Below are 23,015 nucleotides of genomic sequence, written 5' to 3' on the forward strand. Positions count from 1 at the left end.
GGACTTACTTTGTCGTTGATACGCTTAGGCAAACTCTGACAATGGCCAAAATTTTCTTCCCAGGAAGGAATTATATGGTATTAAACTTTTTCGGTTGGCAAGACGTACACTAGGGGGCCCTCAGGAGCCAGAAACAGATGGGACAGTGCTGTGCTGGGTTTGGAAACCATACGGAATACTTGGCTTTTTCTACCACAGAATGTAAAATAGCTGTGTTTCCTTAATTAATATCAATCATAATCCAACATTCATGTAAACGTTAACTGTCTTAAATAGTCAAAATATGTAGAAGGACTATAAAGTCTGTAACGACATTTCTAAAGGGTGGACTGCATCCAGATGTGTGTTTTATGTTTCTGAACTTTGAAAAACTACTTTGCATTAATATTAGAAATTTATGAGAACAAGAACTGGGAGAAAGAACTGGGAGAAGCTGTGTAGGTAAGATGACAAACACACACAGAGCGACCTTTTCTGCTGTAAAAAGGATTATTATGTTTGTTTGTGTGCAATGTTCTATTTTTGTTCAAAAAGACAGCCACTGGGAAAAATATTTTGACTATGCAATGTCAGTTAGCTGCTACATTTAGCAGTAAACATATGAATCATGGCTACTAAATTTAGCCCAATCTATGCCTAATGTATTTATTTAATAATATAAGCATGCTTGTTTGGCTTAGCAGATTTCTGACTTTTTAGTTTTTTAAAAAATACTTTCCTATAATAATAGGAGGCAATAACCTATGTGGTTTTACTGCATGTGCCCCCTGCAATTAGCATAGAGAGGGGGAAATATAATCTTTGCTAAATTTGAAAATATGTCTTCTACTCACAGCTGTTGTTATATGCTGGAACATAATTTCACTTCTTACTATACTTCACTTTTTATTGTTTCCTATTAATTTGATGTAGATAGCATGAAGTACCTGGATCTTCTTTCCCTTTGAGTGTTCATGTATAATCATGGCATTTTTTAAATGCCAAGGTTTAGACTGCTAGAGCTAATTATGTGGATAATGACTGAAAAATGTTCTTTAGAATTCTCTCCCCTGTAACAGTGTTCAGCCCAGGAGGGACTTTTCAGACTGTGACTCAGTTAACTTTGTTTACACAGCTGACTCCATTCATTCTCTGAAACAAAATCACACCCTCAGTGGTGGCCGATAAGGGGTAGCCTGTCAGATTCATTAGGATTCATCATTCTCTTTCTTAGGGCATTCCCCTCCCCACAGATACAGATGGAAAAGGAGGAGGAGAAATCTGGTATTTTAGAAGGCACGCATCATCCTTCTAGCTTGCTGCTACCGAAGTCTTTAAACTACTTTCATCATGTTGATTCACTGGAGAAATGAACTTCCTGGATCACACATGCCAAATTATAAACTGGTTCATTTGTTCTTTGTGCATACCATGTTTGCTGAGACTTTGGAGTGGCAGGTGCCCAAGGACAAGAAGGAATTTGATACTGGGCACTGCTTTTGTGATTTATTTGGGGTTCCTCATCAGCCAAGTAGGTCATGTTCTACCACAGCATAGAGCGGGATCACCGAAAGCTAATTCCAAGAATCTCCAAGATGCTGCCCAGACCCCGTTCCTTGAGATCCCACTGGATGGCACTCTGTCACTTCCTGATTTGCAAAGACCCCTGATGGAGACAAATGATACCTCAGCACTGCCCAATGTGGTGTACATTACTCTGCGGTCCAAGCGCAGCAAACCTGCCAACATCCAAGGCACTGTGAAGCCCAAGCAAAGGAAGAAACATACAATACCTTTGCCCTATGGAAATAACAATCCATTATTTTTCACTGTCCAGGAGAAGCATTTAATGCACAAGTCAACTCATGGGACTAGCAATTCCATAGGACTGAAGAGAGCAGTGGTCCAAAACAAAGCAAGGCAAAGCCAGGAAAAGGACAAAGAGAAAGAAATGCCCCCAAAGGGTAAGAGATATTGGCAATCTGTGAAAATTCTAAGAGAAGAAAATGTGCAGCTCAGTACTCAGGAGAGCAATATCAGGATGTACAGTGAGAAGCCGCCATCTTGGCTAAGCAAAGAGGACATCTTACACATGCATGTTCTGGCAGATTCCAAGATAGATACTGTACAAGAGGCACCATCTCAACATGGAACACTTCTGGTATTTGAGAGGATGTCTGTTGTGAATGGATTGACCAGAGGTGCTTCTTGCAGTCAAGGGTTTTGTGGCCTCCTCAAGAGACCTCTTGACATGAGTGAAGTGTTTGCTTTCCATTTGGACAGGATCCTGGGGCTGAATCGGACCTTGCCTACAGTAGGCAGGAAATCAGAGTTTGTCCAAGGTAATTGATTCTCAAAAGGCACAGCAACGATACTAGAGCAGTTTCAAAGAAACAACCAGCAGTAAATGTGGTGTAAAGGCTATAGAGTGGAATAAAAGAGCTTTTAAAAAGCTAAGATAAATGATTTCTAATTATTTGGCTTCCAGTGAAACTTGTCCTTTCCTGAAGGTCACAGTTTCCTCATAATTTATTAACTTTCCAGGTATTTTTATGTATTGTTAGTGTAAAAAAAAACAATTATAAGCTGATTGACTATAAGCTAAATTCTGTGAAGTAAAGAGTATGGAGGATTAATTTGGATTTTATTTCTAGTTAATAAGAAATTGTACCATTTTGCGAGAGAAAAATTGATGTGTGACAGAATCTGAAAGCTGGTATAAGACTAGACTTTCTTGATCTTGTCAAGGCTTTGTTCAAGTGGGCCTTTTTTGTGAGCTTGAGATGTCAGCAAAGGGTATGGGTCACCACATGTTATAGCTAAGCAATTTTTATAGTTTCGGCAGAGCATTGGTAAACTTTTTGGAGAAATTAGTAAAGTTAATGAAGATTCTGAATCAGTAAAGCCTGGTGGTTTGAATCATGGGTTTAAGCCTAGTGAACCTTAAAGGTGATTTAACAGCCATGTTATACAGGTAACATTTGCTTCCTTTCCATGTGGCTTTTTAGAAAGTTATCTTAAATACATAACAGTGGATTTATTTTGTTGCTTTGGCCACTTTAGAAACCAGCCACTTGTAACTAGTCTGGATTCATACTACTTGTAGTAAGAGTTTTTAAAAATATCCTTTCAGTGCTAAAAAAAAATAAATGTAACAATTAGCTTGCTTTTCATCCTTATTTTTCACTGTGACTACAAAATGAATGATATACATTATTCTGCACATTATGTAAATCCCAACATAGAATGTAAAATTAGACCAAATAGATGCGGCATCTAAAAACATCACTCTTGTGATAAACAGTGGTTTCAACAGAAGAGCTAGGCACAAGTAGTAGCTTGAAAAAAAACTGCACTGCATTTTAATGAATCTCTGTTAAAAACAGTTCACTGCTCTTCCTGGTGATTGCTTTCTAGTGCAACAATTACATTGTATTGCGCAAAGTCAATTATCAGGGTATCCATAATGTGTGAAGATCTGTAAGAGAAGCAGTGTGCTTCCTTCCTTGCTTCTCAGGGTATTAAGACTACCAGAACTTGGAAGACTTATTATGCATACATTATTTTGTTGCTGCTGTCAGAAAGAACCTGGCAGTTTAGTTTCAGGGATCCTGGGTGATGGGTTCACATACATTGCAGAATGCAGTTTTCCTTGTAAACGGCTCTTAGCCTGACCTTTGAAACAGCTGCTTTCGGTTTGCATTCCTCTTTCAAAGTGTCAGGAAGAAAGAAGGAGAAATCCAGCCTTCTGTCAATCTCTTCTGTGTAATTGGTGATTTTCCCAAAGGCAAAGAACTGTTGCTAGGTGATGAGAAGTGGGGAAAGGAATAACCAGTGTTTCATTTTGCTTATTATTATTAGTTTTGCTGGGACGTCTCTTAGCTATGGAAGAGATCAGAATGTGGAACAGCCACAGCTTTCGCTGGAAATGTTTTCCGTCTGAAATGTCCAGTTTCAACAACCAGTGATCATAGTTACTTTGAGCATAATCTGCTCTCTGAAAGCCCCAGTGAACTGGAGCTCTTATCGTCTCCTACTTCAATGTGGCTTGTGCAGGACCACTTCTCAACATACTGTACTTCTCATCCTTATTTCTGATATGTCCATTGAAAAATTTAAATACAAACAACTTTATGCTGAAGTAGAATGGACTGGAAATTCATCATCCTCCACCCCCATGCATTTTTATGTCAGAAAAGCAGTATAAGTATTTTATTTAAATCCATTGATAATTTTGTTAAAAATCTAGCTGCAAGAGTGTTCGAGCTGCTTTAATTAGAAGAAAGAAATCAAAGCTGGACTTTTTTGAGTTCACTAATCAAATTCACTGCCTGCTTTGTCCTTTTTTTGCCATATGTGTTTATATATGCTTCAGTTTCTACCATTTATATTACTAAATGTTAATACCTCAACAGGATGCTCTCATTTTCTGATTCTCACTCCTGATGTGATATAAAAAGAAAATTTGCTGCCATGTTCACGCTCAGTTTGAAAGGTGCCATTCATTTTGGGAAGCCCCTTTTCCAGAGATGTACTTAGGACATGATATGAAACAACTGCAGTTTGTACTTCTCACCCTCCCTCCTTCGCAGTGACAGGGTAACAGGCTGCTCTCTGTTTGCTGTTGCCCAAATGAATGGTGAACCTTTGAAATGAAAGAATTCACATTGTGTACATCTGCATCATCAGAAGGAAATACTGACTCCTAACAAGTCTTGTCTTAAAACTCCATTACTGTTGACAGTTCAAAATTCAGACATGTAAGAGAGGAAAGGCTCCTGTGGTTTGGCCGGCAAGCAAACAAAGCTTAATTTGTAATGTCAGGTGCAAACATGCTGCTTTTGTCAGGGAGCTGGCATGTGATGGTAGCCAAATGAAGGGCCTTGATCTAAAGACGTTTTAAAAAAACAAACAGACCATGATGCAAAAAGAGAGAGAAACTCATACAAGCACATAGATCTGTGTTTTCTGAGGCTAGGTTGTGGGGCAAGGTAAAATGGCAAGGAATATAGATCTACAAAGTGTTTACTTAGGAACGTTAGGACAAGGGTTCAAAGAGCTACTCAAACCCGAAGCCCCCTTGGATGTACAGAACAAGTTGTGTGACTCTTTGGATCCAAGGCTTAATAAGGTCTAAGCAGATGTGGTTTTCTTTTTTTTTAAAGAAACACTACTATTACTTAGCAATGCTGCTCACTTACAATGATATATATTACCAATGGGTAATAGATCCTGGGGTTGCCAGATCTGGGTTGGGATATTCCTGGAGATCTGGGGGTGGATCCTGGGAAGGGTGGGGTTTGGGGAAGGAAAGGACCTCAGAAGGGTATAATTCCATATATTCTACCCTCAATAGCATCCATTTTCTGCAGGGGAACTGATCTCTGTGGTCAGTTGTAATTCCAGGAGAAAGTCAGACCCCACCTGGAAACTGACAACCCTAACATGACATTTCTAATAATGGGGAACTGAATCATACGTGGAAAGCTGGAAGAACTGTAGGGTATGTCAGTATGTATGTATGTGAAATCACTGCCTTGGCAAGCTACTTTCTGAAAAGCTGAATTACAAAAAACAGAGAAAACAAATGCACGGGATGATTGGCAGACCATGTAAACTCTTTATAAATTGGTTTCCTCCTTACTAACAGATCAGACAAACTACTAAAGTGGTATAGGAACATATTTTTCAGATAGTGTTATAAATCATGATTGTAAGCTGACATTAGAATCAATCCCTGAAATAAGAGTTGGTTGAGATAAGTGAGCTGAGAACTGAATGTGGTGTGATGGAGCATTGTTTTCTGTGCTGTACATTTCTTTTACCTCACACTCCTTTCTGGTCAAAATTTTGAAGGGATTATAAGAAACATACAAAGCCTATCAGATGACTGTGGGATGAGTGCTATTGTACCACCTTTTCATACAAATACGAAAATAGCCCATTGTCTGACTCCAGCCAAGTGCTCCACAGTGCAGTGAGAAGTACGGCTGAAACCCTTGTGCTGTCAGAACAGTTCCATGAACACAATTTCAGTTTACCCTTTCAGTTTAAAGGGTCCATCTCAAATACAGAGCTACTCCTGCTCTGAAAGTGTAGAAGAGCTTTTGATTTTGAGCCTCATTGTGTTTGCTCATTCCCTGATCAGTCTTATATCAACAGAGGCTGGGAACTTGGCACAGACAAAAGAAGAAGCATTGTTGATTCCATTTACCATGTTACTTTTGCGATCTCAACAGTCTGATAAGTGAAGTGAAAATGATGCCTTAAAAAAAGAATGAAATTAAATGAACAAGACACTGATTATGCTCTTTATGGCACGTTTTAAAATTGTATCTCTGTTGGTCAGTCAGGAATGAGAAAACACATTCTGGTTGGCTGCATTCAATTTTATTGCATACTGTTTAGCAGATCCAGCAGTTTTGTTTGTACCTTGCTCTCATATCCCACTATGGGGGTCCCCAGTGTGGTGTCCCTGCAAGTCGTGGCACCCACTGACATCCTTCCTGGCACCTGCCAAAGGTTTTTTACAACATGAGCGGTAGCAGATGGAGCTGTTACCCAGCCGGGAATCTGATTGGCTGTGCAGATCATTTAAAAATTGATTTGGCAGGCACTTAGGGTTGCCAATCCCCAGGTGGGGATTCCCTATGGGTATAATGGAAAATTGATCCATGGATATCTGGGGCTCTGGGGGGGGGCTGTTTTTTGAGGTAGGGGCACTAAATATGCAGCATTGCATCCAGTGCCTCTCCTCAAAAGTCCCTCCAGGTTTTAGAAAGATTGGACCAGGGAGTCCAATTATATGAGTCCCCCCAAAAGGTGCTCCTATCCTTCATTATTTCCAATTGAGGAAAGGCATTTAAAAGGTGTGTAGTTTCTTTAAATGTGATGGCCAGAACTTCCTTTGGAGTTCAATTATGCTTGTCACAATCTTGCTCCTGGCTCCACTTCCCAAAGTCCCCAGATATTTCTTGAATTGGACCTGGCAACCCTACAGCCACTTCCACCAGAGCATATGTTCCTTTTATAAGGTGTCCTGTGAAACCGTTTCTGCTTGGAATGTTGAAGAGTTACTATTAGCACTATGCATGACTTTGCTTCCTGATATTTTTTGATTGGTTCTGTCTCTTGTGGCAACCATTTTGTGGTTGGCCCCACCTCCTTCAGTAGCCATTTTATACTTGGGTCTGCCATGTTGGGTCAGAATTCCAAAGGTGCCTGTGGGCTCAGAAAAGGTGGAGACAACCTCTGTTCCAGTATTTGATAAAGTGACTGGAGGGCAGAATAATAGTGTGGACAATAACAACCTGTTGGAGAGCTGTAATTTAGTAGGAGGTGGTCAAAATCTACTGATTCTATCTATTGACTATGTAGGCCCTTCTAGGTGTATTAATATTTGCATTCATACACAAAATAAGAATGTTTGCTTTTCTTGTCCAAGATTCCCTCCAAATTGTGTACTGCCTTTAAAATAAAATGATGCAGAGATTAAAAAAAGAACAATTGAGACTTGGTTGATGGGTTTAAGACTGCCTGTTCAACCTGTGACCCATCAGATATGAATTGTGACTTGTCAAGGGCTAGATAAATCTCACATATACAGAGCTCTAAAATTATAAATCCATGTGGCCTGCAGGTTTCTTTCAAATGGCATTAAATTCTGCCGTAAACAGAGAGTTTGATAACGAGAACTTAATTCATGACCTGTCTAATATAGATACATTGGGTTCATAAACACACTGTGGGTAGCTTGTATCATCTTCAGAAGCGGCAAGGAGGATTTTAACAGAAATCATGTGCAAAGGTATGGCAAAACACAGGACAGAATGATCATCGGTATGCATTCAGTGTGTACCCTTGGGCAGCAATCTCTCATCTTGAGTTTCTCATAAAGTTCTCAAAGGAGAACCGGGCTTTTATGCTTTTTCAGAGTTCATCATACAAGAATAATGGAAAAACCCACTATATATCCTACCCTCTTTATGAGATTCCTTGGGGTATCTCACTCTGGACAATGATGGTTGCACAGTCTGGGCTAGATGGGCCTTTGGTCTGAATCAGAAAAGAATTTTGCAAATTCCTCTGCTAGATCTCCCTGAGATCAGAGTTATTATTTTCTGGCAATTTGGTAATGTACCATGACATATCTGTCTTTTACCTTTCTTAAGCTGCACCCCAACCCTCAAATTTCCCTAAGTCAATGCATTGCATGATACTATCCATATAGTCAGTCAGTCATATTTCTTACAGTTATTAGACTATCCATATACAGAAGAAGAAAAATACAAAACAAAAGTTAAAAATTAAATGTATGCATTCTTATATACAAGCAGAGAAATATGAAAAATACCAGTTATTCAAGTCCAGTATTCAAACCTGGTTAATGTACATCTTCCACAGCCTCATAATCAGCACACAAAACCCAGCAACTTCATAGGGTTTTAGGGTTTATGTCAGATAGGAGGTAGCCTAGCCTGGCTTTACTTGTGAGGCCAGGGATCTTGTCCAACAAGGGAGTAATAATCTCTTACTGTGGCATGTTATTATATGTGCAACTGAAAAACATGTGCTCCAGAGACTCCGCCTCCTTTAACTATCCATACACATATGTATGTAGGTGTTCTGAATTATTTGGAGCTTATAAAAATCTGGTTTTAATAAGTACTGTATATTAATCTGATGATTGAAGCTGTAGAAGGAAAGGTAGGAGACTAGGGGAGAGGAACCATTATGCTACTTACCCCCCCAACACAACAACAACAACCTAAACGTGAGGTTTTAAGTAATTTTTCATCAGTTATCTAGCTCTGCTTATGCATCCTTATATAGAAAACTTGCAATTCTAATATTAGACATTTGGAGGATACATAGGTTGAGGCGAAGTACCATGTTGCTATGGAGATGGGCATCATGTAAGGGGAAAATGCTTCTATTTCACTAGTGCTTTTTCTAAAATCAATGCCTCTGAGACAGATGGGCATTCAGCATGCTGATTCTGCATTATTGTCTGTCTTTCCCATTATGTTTTTTTGTTCTTTTTAAGAATAGGTCCTCTTAACAACACACCTTAGCTTCATAGTTCTCAGGTTTACAGAGATCAGCCGAAATAGGAGGTGTACTGTTCAATAACCTCCAGAGCATAGGCCAGTGCCACACTCCCATATGATGCAGAAGTATTGCATAAATGATATAAATGATGTGGGACATTGACTGGATGGATGGTGCAGAACAGGCACTTCCATGGCTGCATTAATAGTTCTTCTTCCCATGCTCAAGTGCATTAAAAGAGGAGCAGTTAACTGAGCTGTCTCTTCCTTTCTATCCTAAAGCTGCAATGCAGGTAATTACAGAGTGTTTGCTGGGAGGAGGAAATAGAGATACAGTAACAGGGTTGACTGAAAGCTGGGGAACTCTTCTTTTGGGGAGGGAAAATGGAAGGATTTCATTCAAGCTGCCATCCTAAGGGCATTTTCCAAGGAGTAAGACCCCTCCAGTAGCATGAGGATTGGTTCCAATCTGAAGTTGATTACACAATTTGATGTTCTGAATGAAAAAGCTCTGGCAAGTCCATTCTTTGTAGGAAGAAGTTCCTAAATTAATTCCATGGTATCTCCAGTTAAAGAAAGACTTTTCTCTGATTGATACACTGGAAAGCACATGCCCATCAGAAAAGACAGTACTAAGCTAGATGGGTCAGTGGTTTGTCTGCCTTGTGTATTTTTGTAGAGGTGGGGAGCAGCTGATCAGAATGGCTTAGAAATCTGAGGTTGTTGTGGTGGTCAGTTGTGTATAACATGATTTACTGTTAATTCAGTTCTTCAACTGGAGTGGAATTCTTTTTTGAGGCATACAGTAATTCAGATATTAGTATGGCAGTGCACTGTGGTTATGGGATTGTAGGCAGTCATCTGTTAGGGCAAGAGGTCAGAGAAAATACGTTTTAGATCTCTTCTAGGTCTCTTCTTTTAGGACTATAATATAATAGCATTTTAGGACTTAATGCTATTTACCTTATTTACATTCATTTTTTCCCCAGTGGAACATATTGAAGGGAGCTCTACTTGGGTTGATTCCTTTTGCTGTGTCTGTTTCCTGTGAATCAGAAAAACTTCCTGTATTTAACATTTGTTCCATTTTGTTCTTCCAAATAACAAGATTCCTGTCTATTAAAAATCAGAATTATCTACCTCACCCTCTCTCATAGAAACCCATGGGAGGAAGCAGGGAGAAAAGAAATCAGGAATTACTAAATGAGCTTCCTCCTTTTGTAAAAGAAGAATAGATAAATTTGTTGAGGCTAGAAATAAAAAAAACAATGATATAAGTAAAAATAGTGATCCCTTACTAGAGTTGCCACTGTTTTTGCTTCACTTATCATGCTTATATTCAACAAGTTCCATTTATCATGCACAAAGATGTGGCAATAAGAAAAAAAAAAACCCTTTGAATTTCTTCATTTTGTTCTGTATGGAAATTGAATGTGGATTGTACCACTTTAGACAGAAGGCAGGATTTTAATATTCAAGTTCCTACACACATACCAGCTGCCCCATAGGAAAAGCCAGATGTCACAGAGAAATTTTAGCCTACTGTATTCACTGACATGCCAGTGTTCTGCATACTTGTAATTTTGAAATACTCACTGGTCCAAACCCAACCCACTGTCTGTAATTTGAAGTGATACAGCCCGTTCAAGGATAACAAGGTTGTAGACAATTCTGTTTCCAGCTGAAGAGTGAAATAAAAGTAAAAGAACTTCCAGGGTTAAAAAGCAGGCCTTAAAATGTTTTGCGTAGCATATGAAACTTGCAGGGGAAATGCGCATAGCATTTATAGAACTTTGATTAACTTTTCTCTTAGATGTCTCATACAGTCTCATTGTGACTTCACTTTTTAAACACACACAAACCCTTCTAAAATCCATTCAACCCAGTGGGTTTAGAATGCTGTGATTCTGTGTAGGGTTGCACTGCTAAACAATCACACACTCTTTATGCATCTTCTCTCTCTCTTAGGGTTGCCAGGTCTGGGCTGGAAACTACCTGGATACTTTGGGGATAGATCCAGGAGAGGGCAGGGTATGAGGGGAGGGAGCTCAGCTTGGTAGAATGCAGCCATTTTCTCCAGGGGAGCTGATCTCTGCCAGCTGGAGATCAGTTGTAAAAGTGGGATATCTCCAGGCCCCACCTGGAGGCTGACAACCCAGGTCTCTCTAAGTTGCTCCTTAGTTAGGAAGTCTTACACTAACAACTAAAGCAGTAAAGATGAGAATATTAATCCTCTTTTTTTTGGATTCTGGAATTCACTGCTTAATCATACATATATCATTAACGGACAACAATCTCATAAATGAATGTTGCTTTACTGAAAATGAATGTGTTATAGTGATTTACACTCAGTGATGATCTGCCACACCATTTTCAATCCATTTAATAAACCTTCTCTTGGAGTTTGGTTCCTTTTAAAATATTGCTTTTGTAGCAAAAAAAGCAGCTGCTATTCTCAGACGTTGGAGGCAATTATATGTCCAGAGCTCTTCCTTCAGTGTAGTGTCTTCCTTTAGATGTGGCATATGACCACATTAACCAAAGGAAGAAAAACCATTGCTGGTTTCAGATTCTTCCTACCACATCTTTAAGCTGCCTTTTTATAACCTATGCTGTTAAACTGTTATGACTTCAGACATTGTCTACGAATTGAACAAGTGTTGTTAAGTTCTAAATACATGGTCTAGGTATGCTAGTGGCTCTGTCTGTTCTCTTTTTCTTTGTTCACATTAGATGATCAGCCATGTCCTGTGATTCTCTGGGATCCTTCCTTGTCTCAAACAGACAATGAGACACACTCTTCTTTGAAGCTAAACTGGGGGGCCTACAAACAGCAACTAAAGCAGAAGTGTTGGCAAAATCATAAAGTGTCCAAAGCAGAGTGGGGATGTACAGATGTCCATTACCATGAATGGTCAAAGATGGCTCTCCTTGATTTTCTATTACAGGTAGGAAAACAATGGCTAGGTGGGACTGATTATTGATATATGAGATTTGTTTTAGCTAACTTTTAAACATTGAGTGAATTGTTGCCTTATTATATTTCCTCAGTGTATGCACTAACAGCTGTGGAATTGAACGTGACTGAGAATTCTATACCCAACAGAAGTCTTTAAATTCTCTAAGCTTTACATTTAAATTCAAGTCAATAGTTTTCAAAGTTTTAATTCAAATATTCCATGTATCACACCAGTTTCACTGTCTGAAACACAAATATCGCACACCAAAATCGGATTTAGAGAACTTGAAGATTAAAAATTGTGTCTTGAAGAAAAATTGGGGGGAACTGGCATACAACTTGGCCTTCACAATGACCTGACCTGAGTGAGCAAAATGTGCATCCGTGTGTGTGTGTGTGTGTGTGTGTGTGAGAGAGAGAGAGTAAGAGATCGGTTTGATTTGCACAGAATTTTGCAACTTATTAGGGGAAGATTTCAACTATATTGAAAAATTCACATTAGGTATGAAATCAGGTTTGTCTCAAGAGTCTTTTATTTAGGATTTCTCATGATGAAGGGAAAAGTAAAAAGCTTGGATTGTTTACACCAGAGTTAAATGGGCTTCTCCATTGACAGGACAGGAAGGGTGTTGTGTCTTATTCCATTTTCAGCAGTTGTTCGACAGCAGTGTAACAGTTTACAACATTGTGAGTAAGCAAAGACAGACTGCTTTCATCACCATTCAGTTGGCTATAAGACTCTGCAGTATTCATTAGTGTGTAAGCTAAGGTTGCCAACCCCCAGGTGGCATCTGGAGATCAACCACAAAGAGAGGGGAAGAGAAACTAAACCAGCCAAGTAAAACCCTCCAAAGGAAGTTTTTAATACTAGTAAGGGGCCAAAAGTTAAAAACCCGAATAGTTATAGACTGGACATAGATGTGGACATTTCTCAGTTTTGTAGCATTTTAGGTTGTGCTTGGAATTTGTGGACATTTTATAAATATTCTGTATTTATGTTTCATTTATCAAAACATTTATAACATGGCTTTCCTTGTACTTCAAGGCGTTTCTATAGTTAAGCACAGCAGTGTTCAATGTTGTGCTGTTCTCACATCACAACAAGAGCACCATCTTCACTATTAGTTCCTTTCTGCCCATTGGGACATCAATTTGGAAGGAGGCAAAACAGATAAAGACAAGTCATTGGAGATCAAGAAAAAAGGAAAACTCACACACAATGGGCAACATATGCTGCACAAAACAAAGGTGGCATCTGATGATATGTATTCTCAAAAATCTTAATGCAATGGCAGTAGTTCAGAAAGCAAGGAAGTCTCTGGAGCCATTCTGGTGTTACACTCTTCTAAGTGAACAAACTTAGAGAGATGTCACTCTGCTTAGGATGGCCCTGACAAAATCATGATGGAATGGTCTGAACTGCCAGTTTTAATTCTCATTACTCTACCAGGACCCACAATTTTTAAAAAGACTTTAAAAAGTTAAACAACACATGGTTGACACCACATGATGGGTGACTCATCTGTTATTTTAAAAAAAATACCAGTGTCCTAAATCTCAAACAGACAAAACAGATGACTGTGATCCAGAGAGAACAGTAAATAAATAATCACAAGAACTTCCATTCATTCCAAAGTCACATACCATTGAAGGAATTTTCTGCTACTTTGCAGTTTTTGTCATTTGATTTTCCCCATTTGGTACTTATTTTTAAAACCAGCTTGTTTTCTGTACATGGTCCCTTTTTATTCTTATATAGTTTACCCTTGCATATTTTTGTTAGAGTTATGGAGATGATTGTATGGCCTATATTACTGTTTTTAAAAGGAAATCAGTGAGTCTTTTTATTTATGTTGCCTTTACAGTACATGTCTGTGATAATTATAGATCACTATGTTTTGGCTCCTAAAATGGATTGTCCTGTCTAATAATTCTCATTACTTTCATGGGTGTGTAATGCTGAGCATCTAATATAAAGTCATGTTGTGTACAAGTTACATGGATCCTAAATATAGCCATAGAATTACAAGAATAGCATATTGCTCCCACATTTCAGAATGGTGACATGCAGGTATGGGTTAACTAGGTTGTATTAAAGACTGGTCTTCAGGATCTTGTTAACTATACTTATTTACCAGCCTCTGATACTCTGTTAATGTTACTTATTGCTAACAGGCACTTCTATAGGCTTTCTGAGAAAAGATAATCCCACCCTGGCCCAAAATTCAGTGCAGCCAAATCTGGCCAATATTTATCTTTCATTGTCAACACATAATCCTGTTCAGAGAAATGAAATGCCAATCCCTGGGCACCTCCCTTCCCCCATATAACAGGTAGTGTTTGGCTGAGGTTGCCCAGCTCCAAGAAATCCCCTTCCCCTAACCAATAATTGGTTAAATGAATGTAAAGCAGGGGAAAAGAAGCTGTTTGCAGACGGAAGGGTGGCCAGTGGGGTCAGAGGGAAGTGGTGCAGAGAGCTTCTGAGAGTAAGAGAAGAGGCAGTCTGTTTAAAATTGATCCTTGGTTGGGATGTCCCTTGCAAGCAGTAGATTAGGAGGAGTTCAAAAGTGGATGTGGCTGCAGTGGGAGCAGGAGGTGAAACCAGGAAGGTACCTTTCCTCTTACAACTAATTGTTTTTTCACTTCAGGTGAGCAGGTAGTTGTAGCTGTGCACGTTTTATGCTCAAGGGCGAAATGGGAGTCTTCTTCAGTTCCCACATCTTGTCTGATCTCCTTCATGGTAACTGAGCTGTTCTTCCTTATAAAGACATCCATGCCTCTAGGGTGCCAAATTAATAAAGTTTTGGCAAAGGAGGTATTGGGCTATAGAGATTGTGGTGGTGGTGGTTTAAAGGCAAATCAGAAGCGCCTCCTGCTTCTTAGGCATTCTCTGGCCTTTCTCTTCTACTCCCTCTGCCTTTGGGTTTGTGGGGAAACCGCCAAACTGAATGCATCCTTTGTCTTATTAATGGTGGAACACTGGATCCTCTGTAATGGAGTCTGTAGATATTGCGCCAAAGCATAGCTACGTAGGAAGCTTTATTCAGCCTTCACATAAAATATCCATTCCATTTGCTCACTTGTGGTCGAAGAAGAGAACAGTTGTCACAACAGACACTCCTGCACCAAACAGCCAAATTCTAGTTTCAGCTTTGACCTCTTAAAAGTCTTCAAGAAAAGATCCATCTCCTGGCTGTCATAGTGGGGCTGCTGCTGCTGAACAGGAACAAGCAGTCAGGCCTAGTTAAGTCATGCCAGCCAGGTGGCATCAAGTTAACCAGAGGTCTCCTGAGATCACAACTGACCTCCAGACAACTGATCTCTCTCCCCACTGTAGAGAGGAGGCTTTGGAGGGTAGACTGTATGCCATTCTATTCACCTGAGTCCTCTCATTTTACTAAAAGAAGCAGCCTTGCTTCCCTAGCAACAGCCTCTGGCTAGGGGTGTGGCTGAGGGGAAAAAGGAGAGAGGGAGTGACAGGAAAGAGGTGACGGTCATGGCCTCAGAGGAAACATTCCTAGTGGGGCCAGGCCTTGCCACCTAGTCACATTACAGCAGCGGTGGCTGCCTGGGAATTTCTGTGGCCTTTCGAGGCTGTGTGTGCTTGGAGTCCATCTGTATGGGCTGTTGATTGGGTGGCAGAGGTCTATTGCCAGTGACACCTTTTGTGAGGTCAGTTGACAGAAAGAACACAGAGAATAGTTGGAGACGTGTCTGTCGCTGAGGTAAGATGGTTTTGGTGGTTTGTTCAACATTTCCGGCCCTGCAGTAGGTCGGGGCAGGGAGTCAGCCTGTGGGAGGCCAGAGACACTGACTGAGCTGTGATGGGCCAATGGTTTATGGAGCGCATGGAATGCACTGGATTGTGTATCCAATAGTCCAATACATTTATATTAGTCCAATACATTAATATTAAATAGTTCAATGCATTTATATTAAAGGCTGCAAACAACAGAAGGGTGGAGAAGGGGAAGATAATACAGATAGGCCAGTTTAAAACAAAATCAATCAAAAGTGTAATCAATCCACTCAGCATGAGCGAGGGGACAAGTACCAGCTATTGATAGTCGGGCAAAATAGAATTAACATGCAATCTAACCTAGGAAAGTGTAGGATAAAACATAGTAAGCAGATCCCATTAAAACATTACACTGGAAAAAAAACCAAATTAATATGCAAGGAGTGGGATATGAAAGATATTACTACTATAGCAGTATTCTTGGTAGGACCTCAGAAGAAGAGATAATATTGATCTATTGGATAAATATTAATGCAGCAATTTTGTGTTTGATTCTCTCTTTGAAATTCAGTATCACTATGGGCTCTGTTTTGGTAACCTACCATATTCACTTTCAGATCTATCACCGCTTAGACAAAAACTGCTGTGGGTTCAAACCACGCAGAGAGGACTCCTGCATACAGAAAGGACTGCATCTGAACTGCAATGACCAGGATAGCATTGCTTTGACTCACATTATTCAGCGGAAGGAAGACCCACGACATTTGGTCTTTATAGATAACAAAGGTTTCTTTGACAGAAGTGAAGACAATCTAGACTACAAAATATTGCATGGCATAACAGAGTAAGTTCTATCATATATGAACAAATACATATAGGGCTCAGTAGCATTTTTCCTGGTTCTTCACTTTAGATCTCCAGTGTCTTTTTCATAGTGTCTCCATAAGGAGAATGGATGACAGCAATACTCCCTCTAAGCTGTGAAGTCTTGTGAGCAAAAATTTTAACTTTGTGAGCTACTGGCATTGAAGTTGTGAGCTACTGCATAAATTAGTTTGCTCTGGGGCCATTTTTCCTGAGCTAAGACAAATGTGTAAACCTGAGGCTAAAAAACAGTGAGCTAGCTCACACTAACTCAGCTTAGAGGGAGCACTGGATGAGAGTTATAACTATTTTAAGTAATGAAACTTGCTGCCAGGATGATCAGCAGTGGTTAAACTCAAACAACAGATATTCAAGAAACTGGGTGGAAAAGCCTAGGGTCACCTAATGGCATTTTTCAGCCTCCCAGCCACTACTGTCATTTCCTGATTGGGTTGCCGGGTAGAGCCTGCCGGCCAGTGCCAGGCTTGTTGGAGCCCTAGGCTGGGAGGGTGGTGGGCAATTTAAATCATACAGGAAGAAGCAGCTGATGCCCTCCCACACTGGGATAAAAATCCCACCAATCAGCTAAATCACCTGAGAGGCTGACGCCTGCTCCTGGGCTCTCTCCCGATTACAGGTGGTGCCGGTAGAAGCTTCTGGGCTGATCTCCCTCTCCATTTAAAGAGCCTGCTGACTCTTCATCTGACATACATTTTGGGAACTGATTTCAAATCGCCATTCCTGCTTATGGACAAAATATCATTCTGCTACAAATTATTTAGCAGATGTTGGAAAAAAACAGGGTTGCTGAATCACATTTTCAATTTAAATTATATGACACTAAAGTTAACACGCATATTTACTTTCAGGTTCCCCGAATCGGCAATCTCAGTGCTGAAAAGCCAACATTTGCGAGAGAAGCTTCTTCAGTCTTTATTCCTTGACAGAATTTTTTGGGAGAGCCAAGGAGGTCGTCAAGGGATTGAAAAACTCATTGATGTGATAGAAAGAAGGGCCAAAATTCTTCTTACTTACATTAATGCACATGGGGCAAAAGTACTCCCAATGAACAAGTAAAATTCTGTGGTAAAAAGATATAAACACACACACACAAGCTTGCCATAGAGCTCTCTGGTAATTATAATTTCTATTTCTTTCACTTTCAGAGAACCATGAACAAATGGTCAAATTTAACATTTTAAATCATATATTCTATAAATGTAATATGGAACACATCAAGTCAATTGCTTTAAAGAGCTAAATATATGGACAATTCCCCCCCCCTTTATTTTATTTTAATGACTGTAAACTTAGACATGCTATTAGCTTTGAAAATGTCCAAAAAGGGTGCAGACCCCAAACTGTTTATATCAATAGCGTTCTTCCATAATATGTGGTTTTTAGTATCACTACAAATAATTGCTTTTTTTCTAAATTGCACAGAGATTTTTTTCCCTTCCTTCCAACAAAAAATGACAAACCTCGTTGTTCTTATTTCTGTTATGTGTCCAAAACTGTTTAGTCCAATAACCATACCCATTCTTCATGTATATTTCAGTTCAGGTTGTACATAAACATGCCATCCAAGGGGCTGAGTGTGGAAATGTTACATATTTGCTGCTGCTTTTTCTTGTATATGTTAATGTCCACAATGTTATTTGTCTGTAGAAAACTCTATAGAAACCTAGAAGTTTTCTACCATTAATCATTTCCAAAGGTCCTACTTTTCAGGCCACGGCCGACATTATCCTCCCTTCCTTTAGCTACTCTCTCTCTCAACTAGCCACCCTAGATTGTCCTTCGTCTTTTCACTTCTTATCCTTTTGTGATTTGATGAGCCTTTTCTTGTCTCAGTTCTTTTTCATCAAACTCAGTTCTCTATCAGCTGGTTCTTCAGGTTCATCTTTGGCTCCATCCACATGGTGGCTATTCTCTGTTCTGTTCTGGCTGCCACTGGGAATGCAGAGGCATTGATATTAGTAACATATCTGAAACTTTTTGGTCTCTAAGGTGCTACTGGACTCTAACTGTTCTACTGCAAACCAATTCAGCTACTCTCTGATAAGATCTGTCAGAACAGATTTTTTCTGCAGTCTGTCCTCTGTCAGTTGCCATTTTCCCTGTAGCTTTTTTCTGCTGTGTCATCAGAGTACTCAAGGGGCTTTTTATTATTGGTAGTTGCTATAGCACATTGTGAAAATAGCACTGGTATGGGTGGGACATTGGAAAATGCACCTCTTCCTGTGCAGATGGCAGCATAACTGGACTTCCCTCCAAAAATGTAGCAAAGCTAGTTGGGGAAAAAGCATATGAAGGAAGCAGAAAGGATGACTGAAGTGCAATTAGTGTATGATGTCATGTGAAAAGGAACACAATGTTTCAGTTCAGAAGCAAAAGAGAAAAACCTCAATAGACAAGCAGCCTAGGGGTTCATTCAGATGCCATTTGTACCAACATCCAGTCAGAATTTAAATAAAAACAGCCTTCCCCCTCCCCCCATCTTTGCACGTGAAGACTTCCAGTTAGACATGAACTCCAGTCAACTTGTGACGTATGACTGCAGGTGCACAGGTTACCTGGAACGACTTTTCCTCCTGAAATGAGAAAATCTTTAGGAACTTTCTATGCAGGAAAGGAGGGGGAGGATAGAGAAAAGTGCAGGAGCTTGGTATGTAACGATATGTGCTGTTTACAAGTGGCATCTGAATGCACAGTTCTCAGTGCATTGCCTGCTTTGCACATTTTTAAAGATTTCTTTCTTATATTCTCCCTTTCTCTTAAATTTCCTAAAACATATTTCCCAGCTGCCTCGCATAGTTTTTAAATTATAATCCTAACTGAATTTATAGTTAACCTTTCTTGATGGAAACTGGATTACAAGCTGCTTGAATCCTTCAGCAACTGAACATTCTAATCCATTGTCCTAGCTCAGCCAGTCTGTGTCTGAGGCTTCATTGCCATGAGCACAATGAAATATAGATTGTCTTCAAAAGATGTAGATTGTTTCATACATCAGTCTTATACAACATGCATCTACCACTGTACTGTCTTCCTGCCATTTAAGTACTGAAATCAGGTTTTTAGTGTAATATACTGGTGACTGTAGCTTTAGTCTATGTTGCTATGAGAATCCTGTATTATTAAAGCAAACTGTAGCTCTGAAAACATTCCTTCCAGTAGATTTGTTGTAAAGGAGCAAATGGCTTTGTCCTGTCACCATTATATATTGATTGATAAGGGAGGGGAGCGTCTCCTGATTCTCCTTCTCACCCGATCAACAGGACTTTTTCTATCTGTGACAGTCCAACAGCTTTCATGACTGCCTCTTTAGGGGACACAGGAAGCTGCAGGGGAAAGGCATGTTCTGCCTGTGGAATGGATGCAGGATGCAGACCTTGTATCTCATGAATGATATGAAACTCCAGAAATAAGAATAAGGGTGTAAGAAATTCTCTTGAAGACTAAGAAATTAATTGTGGCATAAGCTTTCACAAATCAAAACACTGACTCATAAAACACTAATAAAAATAACCTCAGGGATGGATGAATACAGCAGCTTTTTCACCCCATCTCACCCAACTTGCCTCATAACTACAGTGTCCCACCCTCATAGTTTTGGTATATTCAGGTTCTGTGATTCTCAGCCTAACTTTTCTGGGTGGTGAAAGGCGATTCCTCCTTACTGTTTCATCAGCAGAAAATCTGGTTGGATATAACACTTAAAAGGGATTTGAAGAACACGGTTGCCAGTAGTATAGAATGTTGTGAACTGCGTTGCAGTTCTAATTTGTGTGTAAAGTTCTGGACTCACAGAAAGCAGAGGGCCATATAGCATGTGCTAGGAGGCAGCATCTGAGGAAGATTTCAGCCTCTATGTCCTGTTGTTTGGCCCTTTGGAGCAGCTATTTCAATGCTGTGTGAAGTATGATGCTGGACTAGATAGACCACAGGTCTGATCCAGTGGAACTCTTTTTATGTTCCTATACCGAGCAATAGTTCCAAGAGTTCCTTGGGGAGACAGAATTTATGTTGAACAAGTTTATGATCTAGGTCTGTCTTCTAGACTCTAGTTCAGCATTCCCTGTGCATATGGATTTTTGCCTGAAAATTTGTGATTTCAGAAATTTTAATGATTTGACTGTGATTTGTATATGAAAATTGCAGGAATGTCAATCACACAAAAAAGTCATCTCCAAAATGTATAATGCTGCTCAAAGTGGCTGTTTTTCCTTTGTCTTCTTTGCCCTTGGAATGTCTGAGACTGTACTGAGCTCCTGTTTTATTAATCATATTCAGCCAGGAGGGTTGAATGAAATAGGACTGCTAAATAACTAAATAGGAAAGATGACTTGTTTGTCTATGAAAAAGGATTGGTTCTTATCAATAAGCTCAGTTCTTCGTGCTTCAAATGCCCTTTTCCCCTCTGTGGCTTGTGCCAAAACAGGCATTCTCCAAGGCCATTTATGTGCTGTTAATTATTTCCTCAGACCTCGACCACTGGGCCAAGGGTGACAACAAAATTAATTTCCTTGATTTTAAAGCCCCAGGTTTACAGCACCAGGGACTCTTATTCCATTCTGGGAAACAGGACAAAATGAATTAGAAGCTGTTCCCTATGGTAGCTTTCCAGGCAAAGAAGGAGCTGTTTACCCTTGTTTCATTCACATATTTTGTAAATATCTGTACTGGGCTATTTTCCATTTATGGGCATATGGGACCAGAAATATTTTCATGTTCCAGACTAGTCCAAAGGGAGTAGAGGAATCCAAGAGTTGTGTGTGGGAGAAATGGCTGTTAAAATTCTTGGGTGAAATGCCAACCTTTTAACAACCCTGAATATTTTTGTATCAGTAGAAAAAATGATACTGGCTTGTTCTCACACAAAGCAGAATACTTTTCCCATCTCTGTTTGCAATAGATCACGGTAACAAAATTATGTATATTTCCTTTACATTAAGGAGAAATGCCCTCATTGAGAGGCTAGCAAAGTGCAAAAGGGAGTTTCTGTGTGTGCCATCATCCTCATTCATTTAAATAGAGATCTGCAGTGGCATCTTTTTGCACACATTCTTCATGAGTTAATAGAAAAGCCCTTGTGTGCACTGGAGGTGCTTGAGTGCATCCTCTTTGTCCCCCGAAGGACCACCTGGCTGGGCTAATAGGTTCTGATCACCAATAAAGAATGCTGTTCTTTTAATGCCTTGATGGAGTCATGAGCAGATGGAGACCAATGAAATTTAACCTGGCATTAATAAAGCCTGAAAATTCCAAGAAGTTTCATTGTGGTCAGTGGTACATGAAAAATCTGCTGTGTAAAACCAAATATTGTGTTAGTCCATAAATACAGCTGAAGCTACCATTCAAATATTAAACTAAAATCTGTTGATGGTATGAAATTCCAAAGATGAGAAAAAGGGCATAAGAAATGTTCTATTGAGTTTGAAAAGTGATTGTAAAAAGTTTCTCTTCTAAATATTAGCAAGACCCATTAGAACACTAATGAAAAGAAATGTGGATGGTGTAGTTGTGACATCACCATTTTTTTTTTGCTGTTAAAAATATCTTCTTAATTTGTGGTTCAGTTTTATGTATTTTGCAGCATTAATATGTTGCACAAACATTGCTTGTTACTGGTAAATATATTCTAGTTTTTATAAGGATTAGTTTTTTCAACTATTCTCTGTGTTGCTGTACCCTGTGAAATAAGCAATAAAAGCAGTATCTTCCACATTTTGAAGACCTTACAATATAAACTTTGCTTTGAAGACATTGGGGTAAGTCTATTGCAAATTGCAGAGAGCTTTGAAAGCAGCTTATAATTTTGATTGCTGTTTTCTTATAACAGAAAAAAACAAAAAAGTTCATGGCCAAAATTACTAAGAAAAATATTTACTACAAGCTGAAGAATAAAGTGATGATGTACAAAAATACTGTATTTGAAATGGTTTCAAAAATGCAAATTACATATCAGTCACAAAGGCTAAACAATATACAGTTCAATATCTTCATTCATCCTTTAACACAGACCTTGTTCTGCTGGGAAAGATCTATAATTGTCATGGGCTGAGCTGTACCTGAGGAGGCTGGGTCAGTATTAAAGGATTCCCCACAGGTGTTTGTTCTGTAGGGTTGTGCAACTGCTTTGCATGCAGAAAGTCCATGTCCCATCTCTGCTGCTTGGCAGTAGTGCATTCAATGCATTGGTTCTGTGCGGAAGTCTCTGCAGAAAGCCCCCACCCCAATTTATGAATCAGATTAGATTCTATAATTTGAACTAAGATCCTATGCATTGTACTGCCTCTGCCACAGTGGCACTTTTTCTGCTGGGCACACAGCACTGTTATACTCCTTGCAAGGAAACACCCCCACCACAGTTGACTTTCCACTGCAGAGATTCTCTAGGAGAATCTGACTGCTGCCTGGT

The 23,015-nt window shown here is 39.5% G+C and overlaps 1 protein-coding gene across 3 annotated transcripts; it reads left to right on the plus strand.

The window, feature by feature from the left end:
- Nucleotides 1-222: 222 nt before the first annotated feature.
- GASK1B (golgi associated kinase 1B) lies at nucleotides 223-19,756 on the plus strand. Of its 3 annotated transcripts, none has more exons than XM_060246594.1 (5): nucleotides 223-441; nucleotides 1,214-2,321; nucleotides 11,763-11,977; nucleotides 16,345-16,571; nucleotides 17,461-17,850. In XM_060246594.1, the coding sequence occupies exons 2-5, from the start codon at nucleotides 1,349-1,351 to the stop codon at nucleotides 17,666-17,668; spliced, it is 1,623 nt and encodes a 540-aa protein (XP_060102577.1). In that variant the 5' UTR covers nucleotides 223-441; nucleotides 1,214-1,348; the 3' UTR covers nucleotides 17,669-17,850. The 3 variants fall into 3 exon arrangements, with proteins under 3 accessions (XP_060102577.1, XP_060102578.1, XP_060102579.1); XM_060246595.1 differs by having other exon boundaries at nucleotides 268-437; XM_060246596.1 differs by lacking the exon at nucleotides 223-441 and having other exon boundaries at nucleotides 1,081-2,321; nucleotides 17,461-19,756.
- The last annotated feature ends 3,259 nt before the right edge of the window (nucleotides 19,757-23,015 follow it).

The sequence above is a fragment of the Heteronotia binoei genome, chromosome 9 (genome assembly GCF_032191835.1).
Source record: "Heteronotia binoei isolate CCM8104 ecotype False Entrance Well chromosome 9, APGP_CSIRO_Hbin_v1, whole genome shotgun sequence".
NCBI lineage: Eukaryota > Metazoa > Chordata > Lepidosauria > Squamata > Gekkonidae > Heteronotia > Heteronotia binoei.

Bases quoted from the DNA above. Each gene is read 5' to 3' on its own strand.
- GASK1B (XM_060246594.1), top strand. From the start codon at position 1,349: ATGAACTTCCTGGATCACACATGCCAAATTATAAACTGGTTCATTTGT. The intron at 2,322-11,762 runs GTAATTGATTCT...TGTTCACATTAG, and splicing joins GAAATCAGAGTTTGTCCAAG to ATGATCAGCCATGTCCTGTG. The intron at 16,572-17,460 runs GTAAGTTCTATC...ATTTACTTTCAG, and splicing joins ATATTGCATGGCATAACAGA to GTTCCCCGAATCGGCAATCT.